A 17,313-nucleotide genomic window follows, 5' to 3' on the forward strand; every position below is an offset into this window, starting at 1 on the left:
TGAACTGGTGCCGTGATTTTTGTTTCATCCAGTGGTCTCAAGGCAGAGAGCTCAGGATGATGTCAGTTGCTATTGAAATGTGCTCGTCGTTTACAAAGGGTTTGGATAAACAATCGAATTGAGAAACGACTAGGACGGTTGGTATTAGGCCTTTTTTGATTCATATTTCAGTTGGATGTCAGTACTTTAGTGGGAGTAACTTGGAGTATCATTATCATCAGCAACCCATGAAAGTCCACTGCTGGACTATTTTTATTTGAGGGGAAAAACAGGCAATGACTTCTCCCGTCATAGGCGAGGCGAGCGGGAGTGTCAGACTCATATTGACAAAAAACCACTCCATTTCTACTGCTGCTATTCGGACCGGAGCTACGGTAAATCCGTTAGGTAGTCCACAGTTCCAGATCAGCGGATGAACTACATTGGGTAATGAATAGAATAGAAAGACTATTCATCCCACTGGAGCGAGGGTGAAGGCGCTGACAGAAGCTAGTTTGTAACTAAGGCTACTCTTACGATACCCGCGGGAAGAGTAGGAGTACTTAGTGACCAAGATACTGTACTCCTCTTCACCCAACACCAAGTACTGAGTAACAAAACCCACACAAAATAGTAAGTAAAACTAGTCGTGCTAGATTACACACTATTGTTACAGATTGTACTCACTCGCAACGATAATACGTAACTTACACGTGTCAATATGAAATATAAGTAAGTATAAAATACATGTGCATATATGCCTAAGTTGTTAAGTAAATAACTTAGGTTAACTTAGCATGCTTGATGGCGCAGTTTGCTTAGTAAATAGACCACTTATGTTTATTTATGCATGTACATACGTAGAGGTATGAGTGTTATGTATCTGTGTTGGGCTAATACATACTAGGTAAGTTCTAGACAAATAGTTTTCTTTATGTTATGGGTTTTTGCGGTTACAATTAGTTATGTTGTGGAATATTTTCAGTAGATTTTGTTATTTGTTTGTTTAATCGATTGCAACAATATTCGATTTGATTTTATAGTGATGGCAAGGAGGTTGAAAAGGTTCAATTTGTCTTTTCTTTGGATGTGAGGATGATAATCGTTGAGTAAAAGTGATATGTATATCAAAAAAAAAATGCAGTTACATCTAGGACACACGAAAACTGAGGCTACGCAGAAACGCAAGGACTACCAGGGTTCCGGCTTGATATAGGAGATACGGGAGACGATTTCCACGTTTTTGCAGGTCTCGGACCCTGTGTGGTTTATAGCAAAGAAAATTCAGGAAAAATGTAAGAGAAAAGCAGGAAAACAAGGAGAATCATTGGTGGCGAAACGGAGTCTGCCGGATTTGCTAGTAAGCTATATAAATGAAAAGGAATCATTAACTAGGTTTATCGCAGGTTATGTCTCTCTCTCCAGATCACATAGTCCTCTCGTGATATCCGTTGTAGGATATGCTAAAATATTTCGAAATAGTCCAATATTTAGTTTATTCAACTTATATTTTCTGGTAGTAAATATTAATACAAAAGTATTTACTACGCACAAGTAAGAATCAAATGTGTGCCTTGTATTATAGTTATCGCATAGCTAGTGTACGGTTGAGTAATAAATCTCTTGATTCCATTACTATTGGTTGTATACCTACCTACTTATCGAATCTACCTATTGTTATGTAACCTAACTTCACGCCTCATATAATACCTAGGTACTGAAGAAACATACTTAAATGGAAGATTCCATTTCGTCGAGAGAAAGAGACCTACGGGTGTTTCTCCACCAGAGATGTGCTATGCTACGTTGCTGAGATGCATTTGACTTCCATCAATCATATTCATTTTCACACATAGTTAGCTAGTTAGTTTTTATATGGAAAGATGCGTGCTATGGATGTCTTCCCTGCTACCGATACATCGTATAAGTACTCAAGCTGCGCATCGTCCTCGAACAGCTACATAGCTTAGTATCAGTGAAAATGGTCTCATAGTTTTCCAGCTTAGCTAACTATTACATCTTCATAGCAGACACGTAGCACATTTCTGGTGGAAAAGTACGTTAAACATCTAAATGTGATTGGTTTTACATAACAAATTAATACCGTTTCTTTTAAATTACTGCTTCTAGCTGTCTGCTAGCTGCTTGATTGAGTGGAGTACACAGTCGATCGGCCCAATAGTTGAATGGATAATTAAGCTAATTGGTAGCCACATCTATGTTTATAAAAATGTGATAAACTACTGATCAAAATTCAACTAACCTTAATTTAAACAAATTGACATTCCCAACTGTCATAAATCCCGCCAAATTAAATCCAACATGGCGTCACCGCTAACAAAACTGTTTGCGTTCCATTCGTTAAGTTAAACAGCAATTACTTTTTAATTATAATAGACAATGCTGGCTCGCTGTAGAGCCGGTTGACCTTGGCATAGAGAACTGGTAGACAGCAAGCGATTTATATCAGAAGGTACACTGTGATAGATAATATGTGAAGTTTATAAGGGTAAGGCTGACATAGTGTTACACAATGAAAGGTAGGCGAAGGTATATTTTTTTTAATGTAAAACGCAAACTCAATCGGATTGATACCACCGCCTCACAGAAATCCGACGTGAAATAACGTCTACGTTGTGTTTCGTCTAATTAACCCCTTTCCCAATCCCCGATTCCCCAACAACCCTTACATTCCTAACCCGAAAAGACACATCTGGTGTTTCGGGGGTCCATGTGAACAGATGGAACACATGGCACACCTACAGCCACACACCACGTAGACATAACTCAAGCCTTCATGCTATTGCTGCGATTTTTTTCATACTGAAAATCACAATAGCAATTTTGTTGATTTGCAGTTGGGTATGTGGCCATTTAGCCATCAATGAGCAATGAGACAGTCGTGTAATTTTGGGGTAGCTAGAGACAACGGTATTATGGAATGCCAAATGCCATGATTTTGGCATACCTAGCACCTTCTTAGTACCTACATATAAGATTAAGTAGTAAATCCTAGTCGTTATGGATGGACCTTCTGCATGTCTACCTATGTAACGCCAGGACGAAACAAACATACCTACTTATGTACGTGTAAATGTCCAAGTTTTTGTGGACTTGTTTAAAATTCAGTTGAAGACGATATTTTAAATGAAGACGTCATTACATGAAGATTAAAACGTGCTCAGCTCACGTTACTTGTTCCAATGTTAATTACGCTTCAGACTGCCATGATGGAAATTTAATACTTTTGTTAGACTAGACAATTGAGATACTAGTCAAAAAACTTACGCGGTGCAACTCAGACTTCGTGTTGAGCCTAAAAAAGGTTCCGTAAAATCGAAAATCTCGATATATTATCGAGATTTTCGATTTTAGTAATACTATAATCGATATTTTAATTGATACTGGGATTCTGTTATGGAATATAGTTAACTTAAATTCAAAGTCAAAATTATTTATTTCAAATATACCAGAAAGGCACTTTTGAACGTCAAGGCAAATAAATAACTAACAATATTAAAATAAACTGTCTGTCTGTCTGTCGGTCAGTCCTCTAGTGAAGCTACTTACTCTTTCCATAGTGTATAATCATATGGAGAAGAAAGAGCAAGAAACTCCAGTCTTTTTCAATCAGATTCACAATACAATTCTTGGATATATCGTTTCGTTCATATTATTTACTACTCGACTAAGAAATCGGTCTACCTGTTATTGAAAATACTTTTTATACTTATTTAATTTTGACAAAGTGCATTGGTCTAGTTAGTGTGACACGTGCAGGTTTATTATGTAATCAATACGTGACACGTCCGGGTTCGAACCGACTACTAGTAGGTCCTATATGGCCACGGACTTCCTCTGTCGGTTAATCCTATCTATAAAGTTGGTATTGATTTCGTTGTTGGTCAAAATGTCGAACTATCGTCTACTACAAACTTAAATACTGAATTTAAATAATACCGAAAACTTAACGTTAATTGTCAAATTGTATAAGTAGTTAAATTATCCTACATTTGCCCGTTCTAAAGTTTAGACTTTAGTCAAAGTCAAATCATTTATAGCAATAAAAAAAATGGGTACTTTTGAAGTGTCAACAAATAAAGGAATAAATAATAGTCTGTCAGTCTGTCCGTTAGTGAAGCTAGGTGAAATTAGTTTACTTTATTAGTTTATTAAATAAAGAATTGATGAGAATATTGCCACAAATCACGCTTCAAACACCACAATCCCATATATTCTCTGTTGAGCATTTGCTTTTGAAAACCACAATTACATTTTGCTGAATCTCGACTACTCCAATTGCCAAACTCTAGGAATATCTATTACATGCACAGACATTGACGAAGTGACCATAAAATCCAGTTTCAAAAGAATTACAAAATGAAATCTTTGTCGGGCACAACACAACATAAAAACTGAGCATGCAATAAAGCAATTAGACAGACCGACTTATCAATGTGCATATCGATCCGATTCGATATTAAATCGAGAAGTGTACCAATAAAAAATCGATTTCAATTGTTTCTTAGCGTGATCCGAGATATACAATCGGCAAGCAACACTGTTCCTGCAATTTATCATGTAGGAAATGCTATGAAAAATTATTATTGTTACAAAATTTCTTCTCTGAATTGTTCACACTCTATTTCCTTCGTGATACGGTCTAGTTTTCAATTGTTTTGTGCACTTATGATCTTTTGGTAGTGGGTCGTTTAGTTTTAAGGAAATGTTTGTGAATTAGTTTTTTAGGAATTTAGAAGTTTGTGTCGTTTTTTTTAGGTTTTTAGTTGTTAGTGCAATTGCTGAATGCAACGCGATTTTCTGAGAAGGCAAAAATATTCGTTATATTTTTTGGTTTAAAAATACAGGCTGATATTTAAAAATACAGACAGATATTGTAAAATACAAGCTGATATTGAATAATACAGGTTGATATTTAGGTAACTTTTATTCAATCATAAACTACATATTTTGTAGAAGGTAGTCGTAGGTAAGTAGGAATTTCTAACATAATATAATATGCGAAAGTAAGTTTGTTACGCTTTCGTGCCTAAATTACTGAACCGATTTTGATGGGTTTTGGTATAACTAAATATCAAGTGTCATCTCCTTTATATTTGTTCAAATTGCAAAGAATAAAAGAAAAGATGGATAGCTCACTTGATGACAATATAAAAGAAAAGGTTGTGATGAGATCTGAGGAGGGGAAAATCTGGATTTAGGGGTTAAAGGTAGGGGAAATGTACTAGAACTCCAAAACTAATGTTCTAAAGTAATTCATAGGTCCCCAGCACGAATAAAGTCATTCATAGGTCACCATGAGGTGCTGAATCCAGTGGACTAGACTAACCGCCGGACTCAGAGACGTTTAATGGTTACTTTAGTTATCACTTAACCCAGTCCTTAATTGTTTTCGGAACAAAATCGTTACTAAGGAATAATTGAAGTAACTATTAAACGTCTCTGAGTACGACAGTAAGTAAGACATTGAATTTAAAAATGACATTATTAAAGAAAATCGATTTCTGTCAGCAATTTTCATGGAACCGTCGATAACTAATTACTTAGTCTGGTCTAGCGTAAATCGAGGATTGTGTAATCTATGTCTAAGTGGCAATTTAGGCAATACCTGAGTTTCAGCCTAGGCACAGAATCAGGTTAAGATATTACTGAAGAGATCGTGTGTAACGGCTAATCTCAGTAGTTTTTTTGTTTGGTGATGGATTTTGCTTACTGAAGAAATAATATTATTGAGACTTTTTACTTTGATTTGCTAACTGAAGAAATAATATTATTGACTCATTGTGTAGGGAGATTCACAGTGTGAATTTTGATAGCCTAACCTTTCCCAATAACAGATCATTCAACTTATTTTTAAATTTAATTTGACAATTATTTTTATTTAGTAGTTTTGGAGATTAGCGCGTTCAAACGAATTCAAGTTTTATAATATTAGTTAGTATTATAGATTGAAACTGGCTGTTAGTTTATGTTGTTAGCTAATGTTATGGTGGTATTAGGTAAAATAAAGAAGCACTCGAACGAAAAAATATATATTTTTTCAAGTCGAAAAAAAATTGCTTCATCCGGGAATCGAATTTGAAACCTTACAAAGTCGTACCTAATTCTGAGATTCCTCGCTCAAAAAAGTATGAAAAGCTTAATAACTAACTAAAATATTTAAGGCGCAATAAGTATTTATAAATAAAATACCTTTAGTTCATTAAAAATGAACCAACGACTCAATTCCTAATGAGTTAACCGTTTACTAGGTACTAGCGAGGGTAGGCAAAGGTATGCAGGTCAAACAGCCATGTTATCTTAATGACATTTCTTAAGTCTACCTTAAAACAAATCTGATAAAATATTACCTATTCCTTATCGGTGCTTATCGCCACACAACACCATAGAACCACCATAGGTAGGTATTTAGAAACACACCAACACAACAACACACACTTTTGACAAAAACAATAAAAAAAAACTCAACCAAAAAATCAACCAGCCTCCTTATTTAGACAATCGAAGAAAAAAAACACACACAAATAAAAAAATAAGAACTTAAAACAATTCGTATTTCGAACACTCTTTTGACAGTTGAGAAGTGACACGCGTTTTGGCGCGAAAACGCGACACTACAAACGTCATCCCGTGAGCGCGATGCGCGCCGAACTGAATTGAAAATCTTTGCTTCACAAATACGTACCAAGAACCATTTACACTCAACACACCATCGCGATGTTTCACATCCATTGCGCGTTTTATTCCTACTCCCCTTAATAACACTGAACAAAACCGTCAATGTATATAGATCATATCAGAAAAATTGTAAAGAAATGTCATTTCGAATCAATCTTGATTGAATTAAGACAGGCGTAGTACATTGAGGCAGTTTTTAGATTGATTTACGAGTTCTCCAGTAGCTAATCTGTAATGTAATTTGTTTTATAAACAATCTTAGTTGGTACCTAACTGTTAGGTAACTTGTTGTGAAATAAAATTGATGTAGGATTTATAAATAGGTAGGTACTATTATGTCGTGGTGGCCCGGAGGTTTAAGATGCTCGCTTCTTATGTATGAGGGTGCGTGTTCGAAACCTACTAACGGCAAGTACCAATGTGTACTTTCCCGAGTTATATGTACTTACTAAGATTATTTAGGAATACATACTGAGGAAACCAGGGCTTATAATTTCTAATTATAAGTTTGAAAATCGCCAACCCGCATTGAGCAATCGTGGTGATTAATGCTCAAAACCTTTTCCGTGCAAGAAGAGGCCTTTGGTACCTAAGTGTAATAAGTGGAAGATAGTTTACTATAAATAAGGAATAGAACCTGAGCGCTTGTGACTTGACCAACAGTAGTAGTCAGTATTGTGATTTTTATGACGAAAAACTTAAAAATATGGTATCGTAAGTGACCCGGTTGTGGCCACTTTAAGAATTTTGTCGACTTTGAGGCTTTCTTAACTTATAGTTTTTGTTATCACGAACATATTTCTTGTAAAAAGTCATTTAACATGTATTAACCTTGCCTAAGAAAACCCTTTTTTTAAAGAACGTCATATAGAAAAATAACTGTATAAAAAAGAAAAAAAAAGGGAGTTTTGTGCCATTTTTGGCCAGATTCGTGCCATTTCTGGCCACGGTCGTGCGCCAGTTCTGGCCATCAAAAAATACAATAAAAGTAATCAAAATTTATTAATTAAATTTGACATTTTAGAGACAATGGTTTTTATTTAGTTTGAAAAATATGAAATATTATTACTTCACTTGAATTTAACGTAAAAATAAAGAGATCAACATTTATATGACATTGGTAAAAGCTGCAAAGTAAACTATGAACCCTTTGAGTGAAGGCAATTTATTGCAACACTGAAAATGAAAAATATGTATTTGTTGATATGGAAAGCCAGGGAAAAATAATAAATAAATTACGATAAATGACTAGAAGTGGGGCGTCTATGTACAAAAGTTTTGGCCATGTGGCCAAAGATGGAGAAATTCATAATTTTGTCTCCATTAGTGGCCACCTTCTAAAAACCTCACTTCAGAAACATATGGCGACAAAATAACTTTAGTTTCACTTAGACAATATATTATTCATGTAGTATTAACATAAACATCAAAACAATAAGCAAAGATTTAAAAAATAAAAACGAAATCCTCTCCCGCTCGCCTTAGCCTTTTTGTTAAGATCTTAACAATTTCACCCTCAACTAAAAAGAATGACTTGTTGTATCGAAGTGAAGTATGACACTTTAAAGCTGCCAACGGTATCAGTGTCTCTAATATTCAATATTTTAAATACTGTACATCACAGAGTAATTTATTTGTCCATGCCTTAGTTATAAATATTTGAAGGCCCATATGGCCACAAAGGGGTCGATTCACTTGCCCTAAATTTATTTTGTGATTAAATCTTTAGTTGTGTTTACGACCAGCGAATAACGGAATTTCTTAATAGATTTTAAATAAGATAAGTATCTTTTTAATAATTATTATTATTAAAATTAGATGGGTATCTATAAATAGTTTTATTTCTGACATAATTATAAAATTACTTTGTAATTATAAGCATATTTTGTAAGTATAATAAAACACACTAAAATGTTCACATTTTTTTATTATTATTAATTTATTTTCTTTAATGGGACAGAGTTACATAGTTTTTATTTTTGAAAAAGTATACAACTATTTAAAGATTTATTTGATTCTTTTGTATTTTTTTTATTAATTTTTAAGTAATAATTTAATAATAAGATATGCAATTTTGTTTTTTTTGATATGCACAATAATATTTTTAAACGGGTTTAACTCAATTGTGATGAAAAATATCTTAATTTATTTACAACAATAAAATAAAATTTTAGTAAAATAAATAATAATTGAGCAATTAGTATAAGTTATAAGCAACTTATAATTCTTTTTATAAGTTTTAAGTAACTTTTTAAGTAACACAATTAAGTTAAACCCTATTTAAATAGATTTAATGATCAAAAATGTTTCCAAATATTTATTTGTGCGTGGTAGAAACTAGCGCAGTATTCAAAATTACTTTTAATTAATATTTTTGTATTACGACTTTGAAAAATATAAAATGTACCGATTTACATGATTGATCTTACTAAAAAAACTAATAGAATTGTTGAAAAATAACCTCTATTTACAACAATATAAGGATTAATTTGAATTCTATTGCCTTGCTATTAGACTAAATACTACACAAAATTGTAGTATTTTGTTGCCAAGTTAATGTAATTCTTAAGTCAAGGGAATAAATAATTAAAATAGATTGCTGTATTTATATTCGAGTGAAGTTTTCTTTTCTAATCGTTTTGTTCTTTGTTTAATCGGTACATTTTCTAATTAAAACTTACAATATTTTACTATTACTATAATATTTTTTATCTACAGAGTTGTAACTAATATTTATAAGAGTATTCTAAATTTCTTTGGCGAAGCGTTTTTATTTACAATTGTAAAAATCGATTTAAAAAAATAAAATTTAAGTAAAAATAAGTAATAAGTAAAAAATTTGGCAACGATTGTAATGCGTTCTATAATTAAACAGTCTTCAAAGAAAATAATAATTATAAATAACACTTAAAAATAAATTAATATTTTTACTAAAATTTATTTCTAAACCTATACTTTAGTCTCTTAGTTATTCCTTCAAATCCATTTTAATCAATATTTATTTTTTATTCAGAATGTTAAATTTTAAACTATAAGTAATAAATTAATCAATTTTACTCAATTGTTATCTTATTTTTTCTGTTAACAAATCAAAAAATATATTCAAAGATTTAACAATTAAATTAATAATACCACAATTTACTAGAATTATTATAACGCTCTCTGTATGCGGTATTGACCTGCCTTACCTATTTATTTATAAAAAAAGAAACATTTTGTAAATAAAAATGTACTCCAAAATTTTCCTCACGATTCGAAACTCACATTTTACACTCACCTAAACATTTTTTTAATAATTATAATTGACAATTTGGATGACAATATCCACAAAATAAGTACAACACAGTCTTACTGCCGTATTCAAAGACATTTAATGGTTACTTAATCCAGTTCTTAGCAATTGTTATCGATACTAAAGAATAGTTTAAGTAATAATTTAATGTCTCTGAGTACGGCAGTAAGTACCAAAAGCGCTCACCCTGAGCCGATCTCTCAAAGTCGTGCCTTATAAAATCCAAGAATTAACTAAAATCATGAGTAGCATCAGCACATCAAGATACCCTAACCTGTCAAATCGATACAATAGAAAGTCAACTTTATTCTTTAGTGATAAAGTAAAAAATCGATTGAAATATGGGTTAGTTTGATGTGCCACCATCTGCATATTCGACGCATTTCTTCGCCAAATTACCGCACACAATGAAATTAAGAAAAATAACCCGAAAATTATCTCTCAGTGTCCCTCCGTAGTAGCCTATTTACTCTAAATACTCTATTTCTGAAGTTCTCGATGGGACCTCTTCGCAGTAGCCTGGATACTGCAGCTCTGGTGACAGCTGCTTTGTAACTCTCAGGCGACAAGATGGCGGGTGCCTCCCGCGTCCGCAAGATGTCCGCCGGCTCGTCAGACAACATGGCGTCTATGTCACCGTTGAACATGGCGACCGAGTCCGACGATGTGAAGTTTGAGTTCGGCGTGCAGAGCGGGATTGCGTTTGACCATTTTCTGTTTCTGTGGAGGAATTACAGATGTTAATTTTACACTATAATTTATATTGAAAAGGTGTAGTAGTATTTCTTCATAATTTAGTCTTCTTCGTTGCTTAGGCTGCTTTTCCACCTGAGATGTGCTATGCTACGTTGCTGTGAATGCGTTTGGCTTCTACCAATCATATTCATTGGTACACATAGCTTAGCATTGATGGAAACGGACTCAGTCAAGCCATGTTTTTATTATGGATGGCTTCCCTACTATCGATACATCGCATACTTGAGCTGCGCATCTTCTTCGCACAGCTACTTTGCGGCGGCACATCTTCATATCACATCTTACTCGCACAGCTACATATCACACTCCTTGTTATGTTTCTCAAACTACTGCTGAAAACCATCTCGTCTGCCCATTGCTTCTCCGAGGACCTCCAATAAGAAAGATGGCTCGGTTGAACAGAAACTAACACTGCTTTGACTTACTTCAAACACCGCAGCATAGGAGCTCCCTTCAGCCGGTACCCTGGCTCGCAGGTGAACGTGATAGTCTCGCCGATCTTGTAGTAGAACTTCACAGAAGACATGCGGCCCGAGATTGTAGTGCCGGGGTATGTGCATGCTTGGGCACCTGCCAAATAAATGAGGAATTGTGTCAGATTTGTGACTTCCAGTTTTGTGAAGATAGTGGACTTTAGTGTTTGGTCATTGAAGTCTACACACGATTGGTAACTTTAAAGTTACTGCTTAAACTGTCTAATCTTAATGATTAGTCTCCATAGCCAAAAATAATAATACTGTAGGATTAGTTACTTGCAGAGATTACCCAAAAATACAAACAACAGTTCTGCAGTTGCAGACCAGTAAAAATTATTCATTATCTTAAGTTGACTAACATGTAGGAGGTTTATCGCTCCACCGGCCGCTGTCCTGGCAGACCAGTATCGGTCGTCCATGCAGCGTGTGTTCAGGGTTGCAGTGGAACTGCAGCACATCTCCTGCGCGGTACGGTGCTCGGCCCAGCACGTAGCCTGATGCTGGTGGGGGGAGTGCTGGACAGGATACCTCTGGAAGAAGATTAGGAACTTGAGAATAGTGATTGAGTTTGTACTGAAGTAAATATAAATGAGGATGATGGTTGGTGATGGGTGTCGAAAGAGCTGACTAAGGGGCTACAGAATTGTCTTCACAATTGGCGCAATGGCTATATGAACCCGGCTACCAAGCGTGAAGATTATCCTGAGCTGCGGACTACCTAGCGGGTTTTCCGGGGCTCCGGCTCGAAAAGCAGGAGAAGGAACGGGGTGGTTTTTAGTCAGTAACGGTCTGAAACTCCCTCTCGCCTCGCCCAAGGTGGGAGAAGTCATTGGATGATTTTCGCCCCTCAACATAAAAAGCGTGAAGATTATGGCAAACTTCAGGGTTGAGATAGAACTTGATGTGATAGCCACTGACCTCTACAAACAGGGAAAGGTTTGGCCCAATCAGCAGCTGGCAGGCAGACTGTCTCCGGCGCTCCACGCAGTGCCCAGCCAGGAGCACAGGAGAAGGCAGCTCGTCCACCTACACCCCGCGACACCACGGCCACTCGTGGTCTTCGCTCACCTTCACCCAGTGGAGTATCGTGGACTACCTCTCCACATTCCACACCTGTAAGGGTTAGGGATAAGTATGCTTAATCTTTAAAGATGTTAGGAAATATGGAACGAACAGTCAAATTACTATATGGCAAGCCCAATAAGCTTGAGATAAGAATAGGACGAATAAGGCTAAAATAATATATGTAACGTTAAGTCTTGGACTGTCAAAAAAAAGTCAAAATCATTTATTCCAATTAAACCATATCATCATCATCATCATCATCAGCCGAGAGACGTCCACTGCTGAACAAAGGCCTCCCCCTTGGTCCTCCACGTAGAACGACAAGCCGCCACCTGCATCCACTGGCTCCCCGCCACTCTGACGATGTCGTCGGTCCACCTAGTGGGAGGTCTGCCCACGCTGCGTCTTCCGGTCCGCGTTCGCCACTCAGTCACCTTCCTGGCCCAGCGGCCATCAGTCCTCCGAGCGACGTGGCCTGCACATTGCCACTTCAGCCTGCATATTTTTTTGTGAGCTATGTCTGTATCTCTTGTTCTTTGGCGAATTTCCATATTTCGGATTTTGTCGCGCAAAGATACTCCGAGCATAGGTCTCTCCATCGCGCGCTGGGCGACTCTGAGCCTTTCTAAAAGGCCAGCAGTTAGGGACCATGTCTCGGTACCGTACGTCATCACTGGCAACACACACTGGTTGTACATCCTGGTCTTCAGACACTGCGGGATTTTTGACGAGAAGACTTCATGCAACTTCCCAAATGCTGCCCATCCGAGTTGGATTCTTCGAGCGACCTCTTTCTCGAAGTTGGACCTACCTAGCTGGATGATCTGACCCAGGTATGTGTAGTGGTCTACAACTTCGAGTATATCGTTCCCAACGACAACCGGTATAGGTGCAACATGGACATTTGACATGATTTTCGTCTTGTCCATGTTCATTTTAAGGCCCACCTGTTGGGAAACGGTATTGAGGTCGCTGAGCATGGTGTTTAGCTCTTCCAGCGACTCTGCCATTACGACTATGTCATCGGCGAAACGGAGATGAGTGATGTATTCGCCATTAATGTTGATGCCGCGTCCGCTCCAGTCCAAGAGCTTAAAAACGTCCTCCAGTGCGTTCGTGAACAGTTTCGGAGATATAACGTCTCCCTGTCTCACGCCCTTCCGCAACTGGATTGGCCTCGTAGTCTCTTCCTGGAGTCGGATGCGCATGGTGGCGTTGTTATACATCATCATCATCATCATCATCAGCCTATAGCAGTCCACTGCTGGACATAGGCCTCCCCAATTGTTCGCCACTTTGCTCTATCACTATCGTTGTTATACAAACACTTCAAAACCTCGATGTATCTATAGTCGATGTGGCACCGCTGGAGAGACTGCAGCACCGCCCAGGTTTCGATTGAATCGAAGGCTTTCTCATAGTCCACAAACGCCAAGCATAGTGGCAAGTTATACTCCTCGGTCTTCTGTATAATCTGCCGCAGTGTATGAATGTGGTCTATGGTACTGAAACCTTTTCGGAATCCGGCTTGTTCGGGAGGCTGGAAGTCATCAAGCCTGCGTTCGAGACGGTTCGTGATGACCCTCGAAAACAGCTTATACACATGGCTCAGAAGTGAGATAGGTCTGTAGTTCTTTAGCAGACAGTTGTCGCCTTTTTTAAAGAACAGAACCACCACACTCCGTTGCCATGCTACCGGCGTGGTTCCCTCGAGTATGACGGAATTGAATAGCTTCTGGAGGACTAAAAGTATCGGTTTTCCACCCGCTCGCAGAAGTTCCGACGTGATTCCGTCATCGCCCGGCGCCTTGTTGTTTTTAAGCTGTTTGAGAGCCATCCTAATCTCGTACAGGCTGATGTCTGGGATATCCTTATTAAACCATATACCTAGGTATTTTTGAAACGTCAACAAAGAAAGAAATAAATAATAGTCTGTCAATCTGTCCGTCAGTGAAGCTAGGTGCTCGTTCCAAAGTGTAGCTTCGAATGAAGAAGAACGAGCAAGAAACTCCATTCGTTACTCTTTTAAAAATTGCGGACAGAAGACCGTTGAATGGACAATAATTTAGGCAATGTTTAAAAAATGTAAAAAAATATGTCCAGAAAGCAAAGTCCAGCATATAATAGGTACTTACTCTCACAAACAGGTAAAGGCGCGCTCCAGTTGCCCGACGCGCGACAAACGAGCGTGTGCGCGCCAAGCAGCGCGTTTCCATTGGCGCAGTGGAAGCGAATCTCTGTGCCGAGCCGGGTGCCCAGTCCACTGGCTACTAGCCCTCGACGGATGGGGAGTGGGGGACAATGGACATCTGGGGAAGAGTAATTGTATATCATACTCAGCAATTTTTTTAAACTGGTTTTTTATTAAGATGTTTCCTTATCTTCCTCATTAATCTTATTAATGTCAGTGCTACTGCCGTGATTACAATCAAATCAAATCACTTTAATGCATCCATAGTGTATAGTGTGGTCTACAATTTTATACAGTAATATGTTTCAACTATGGGTCCTTTTGGGCACCGCAACAATAACAAGCAACTTAGTTTAAATTTTGAAATTATATCTGTAGGTATAAGTCTGTTTTTCATCTTTATAGTGTTCTGCAGATGTGCAGACGTCACATTCAACTCCAATAGGTCAAGTTATTCCTAACTGCGAAAATTCTTTTTGATATTTTAAACTTCAGTCTAAAACTCGTAAGTTGTTTTCCCTTACCTTCAACAATAATCTCGACCTGATGGCTCTGTCGGGCGGGTGTCTCACACCGGTATATCCCGGAGTCTTCCTTCACAGCGTTGATGATGCTCAGCCTGTACTCCAACGCGCTGTCTCTGCCAGGGTCCGTGGTCCAGCCCTCTATGTACTTGCGGTCAGAACTGAAAAGGATAAAATTGGGAACATTACTCCTTATTTATTAATTTTATTTAAACAGAGTAGGATATCACACTCCTAGATGAAGACTCCGGTAACTATAAAAGTGCCGGTTCTGAGGCATTTTCAAATCCTCGTATCGAGTACCTACACGGATATGAACTCACGTAGCAATATCGTCCAAATTTTGGAAAATGGCGCTTAATAGTTAGGTTTTTTATATCTTTCTGAAAAAACTGGTTTTTTGAGTTACCGGAGTCTTCATCTAAGGGTGCGATATATTTGTCACTATCTCTTCTCTCCCCGCAGGTATGAGAGCCGACTAAGGGGATATTATTATATTTGAAACAAACTAAGTAGTAGCGCTCTTTGATAAACTTGATCCTTTTAATCTGCAATGTCCGTCTGCTAAACATGGAGATTATGACATGTCTCATTTCATTTAGAGATCTCTCGTAGCCTAGAGGTGGAATGTCACAAACTGGTGGTAAAAAACTTACTCAGGGTTGTTATGCGTAACATTCCACTTGGGGTTTCCGAATCTCCTCATCCATAAGCATTCCATGTGGAGTACTGTTCCAGGGTAGACCAGCAGCTTCCCATCATTGGTTTGTGCGATTGGGCCTTGGGAGTGGCGGAACAGGATTGTTGGTTTCTTTTCCACTGGAAATTAGATTGTTAGTTGTTAGATTTAAAGCTCTTAAAATATGACGTGCTTATGATGTACAAGAACCTACTAGGAAGTAGGAATCCACTGTATTTTGTGGTCTTTGCAGTTTGTGGATTATATTTGGAGTCTAGTTCCATTTATAGGGCCAATGTTCCCTTAGGTGGTATTGATGGGCCACAAAACAGTTGTTTTAATTAAATAATAATCTCATATTTCTAAGTACTTCTTGCCAAAAGCATAGAAGACATACAGCAAATGGCATCTTTTCGGCATATTTTTGTACAAAAATAAACCTTAATATCATGTTTTTATTTCAACTTACTGGCATAATCCATTTGCTGGTTAAGTCCAACACATGTCGGTTTGACACCATCCCAGGAGCCTCCGATGCATTTACGGGTTTGAGATCCAGACATTGCATACTTGCCGATGTCACTGCACCTAAAAGTTCGATTAAGGAAAAATAATTTCAAGTTTCTGTGCTCTTAACAGCTAATGCAAGCGCAACTGCCTTGAAAGGGATCTCGGGTGTAATTATTAGTTCAAACCAAGTCATGTTGGGATTTCGATCACCAAAATCCTGACTAAAACAATAAAGTCGAAAATTACTTCTGGTGGTTGACAATAAATTCACTATATACTCCCCTACATGGGACACAATAATGAGCAAGTATTAATCTCTGCCTATTGCTTTGCTTTGACGTTCATGAGTGCCTTCCTGGTCTATTTGAAATTTTGACTTTGACTTATTTCTTCGCAAGTAATTAAATGAACGACGATGACAATAAGAAACGATCATCTCTGTCTTCATCATCAACATCTTCATCACCGTCAGTTGTAGTCTGTCATACCTGGATGTGATCATAGCTCCTGCAGGGAAGTCCACCACCTCAGTGATCTGCATGTCGTTGTAGAACGCCACCACGTTCGGCTCATCGTTCTCGAAGGTACAGCTGTTGTTGTTCATCAGTTCCTCGTTCTGAGCTTCTAACTCTTCTGTGAGGTAGAAACAAATCATTGTACACAATACATAAGTAGTAAACAGGTTTCTATAATATCGCATATGAATTTACTACCAGAGGCCCTAAAGAGAACTAAGGTCCGTTAACCAATAGAGAATTAACTAGTGTTTTGGACACAGATAGTAATTAGACAAAAAAGAGTAAGACTTTATTTTACTTCTAGAGATCACAAAAATAAAAGGCAAGTAAAAAGATTTTAGTATTACAGCTAAGTTTAATCAATTAGAAAATGTGAGACTTACCACAATTGAAACTCTTGCCGACCCAGTTACCCTGTTCACAAATCAGCTTCCAAGTGGTCTTCTCTCCCATGATGGATGCTATGCATCTGAACGTGATCTCGGTGCCATGAGGATACCCTTCCACTCCTAAGGAGCTGTTCACTTCAGCCCCATCACGGTATATCAGCGTACCCTGGACCCTTCAAGGAATTATTCCAAAATACTGAACCCCAAAACATAAACAACCACTTTCAGGCCACTG

At 37.4% G+C, this 17,313-nt stretch overlaps 1 protein-coding gene across 4 annotated transcripts in view; it reads right to left on the bottom strand.

Annotated features, from left to right (window-relative positions):
- Positions 1-10,169: 10,169 nt before the first annotated feature.
- LOC118277568 (uncharacterized) overlaps positions 10,170-17,313 on the bottom strand; it is a 129,813-nt gene continuing 122,669 nt past the window's right edge. For all 4 annotated transcript variants that reach the window (XM_050696121.1, XM_050696119.1, XM_050696120.1 and 1 more), the window contains 10 exons: positions 17,073-17,251; positions 16,660-16,804; positions 16,131-16,249; positions 15,639-15,801; positions 14,983-15,143; positions 14,403-14,576; positions 12,121-12,315; positions 11,562-11,732; positions 11,152-11,296; positions 10,170-10,690 (listed from right to left, as the gene is read on the bottom strand). In XM_050696121.1, the coding sequence (XP_050552078.1) occupies positions 10,405-10,690; positions 11,152-11,296; positions 11,562-11,732; positions 12,121-12,315; positions 14,403-14,576; positions 14,983-15,143; positions 15,639-15,801; positions 16,131-16,249; positions 16,660-16,804; positions 17,073-17,251 (1,738 nt within the window). In that variant the 3' untranslated portion in view covers positions 10,170-10,404. The remainder of the gene's footprint in view (positions 10,691-11,151; positions 11,297-11,561; positions 11,733-12,120; positions 12,316-14,402; positions 14,577-14,982; positions 15,144-15,638; positions 15,802-16,130; positions 16,250-16,659; positions 16,805-17,072; positions 17,252-17,313) is intronic.

This window comes from Spodoptera frugiperda, chromosome 10, assembly GCF_023101765.2.
Source record: "Spodoptera frugiperda isolate SF20-4 chromosome 10, AGI-APGP_CSIRO_Sfru_2.0, whole genome shotgun sequence".
Taxonomy (NCBI): domain Eukaryota; kingdom Metazoa; phylum Arthropoda; class Insecta; order Lepidoptera; family Noctuidae; genus Spodoptera; species Spodoptera frugiperda.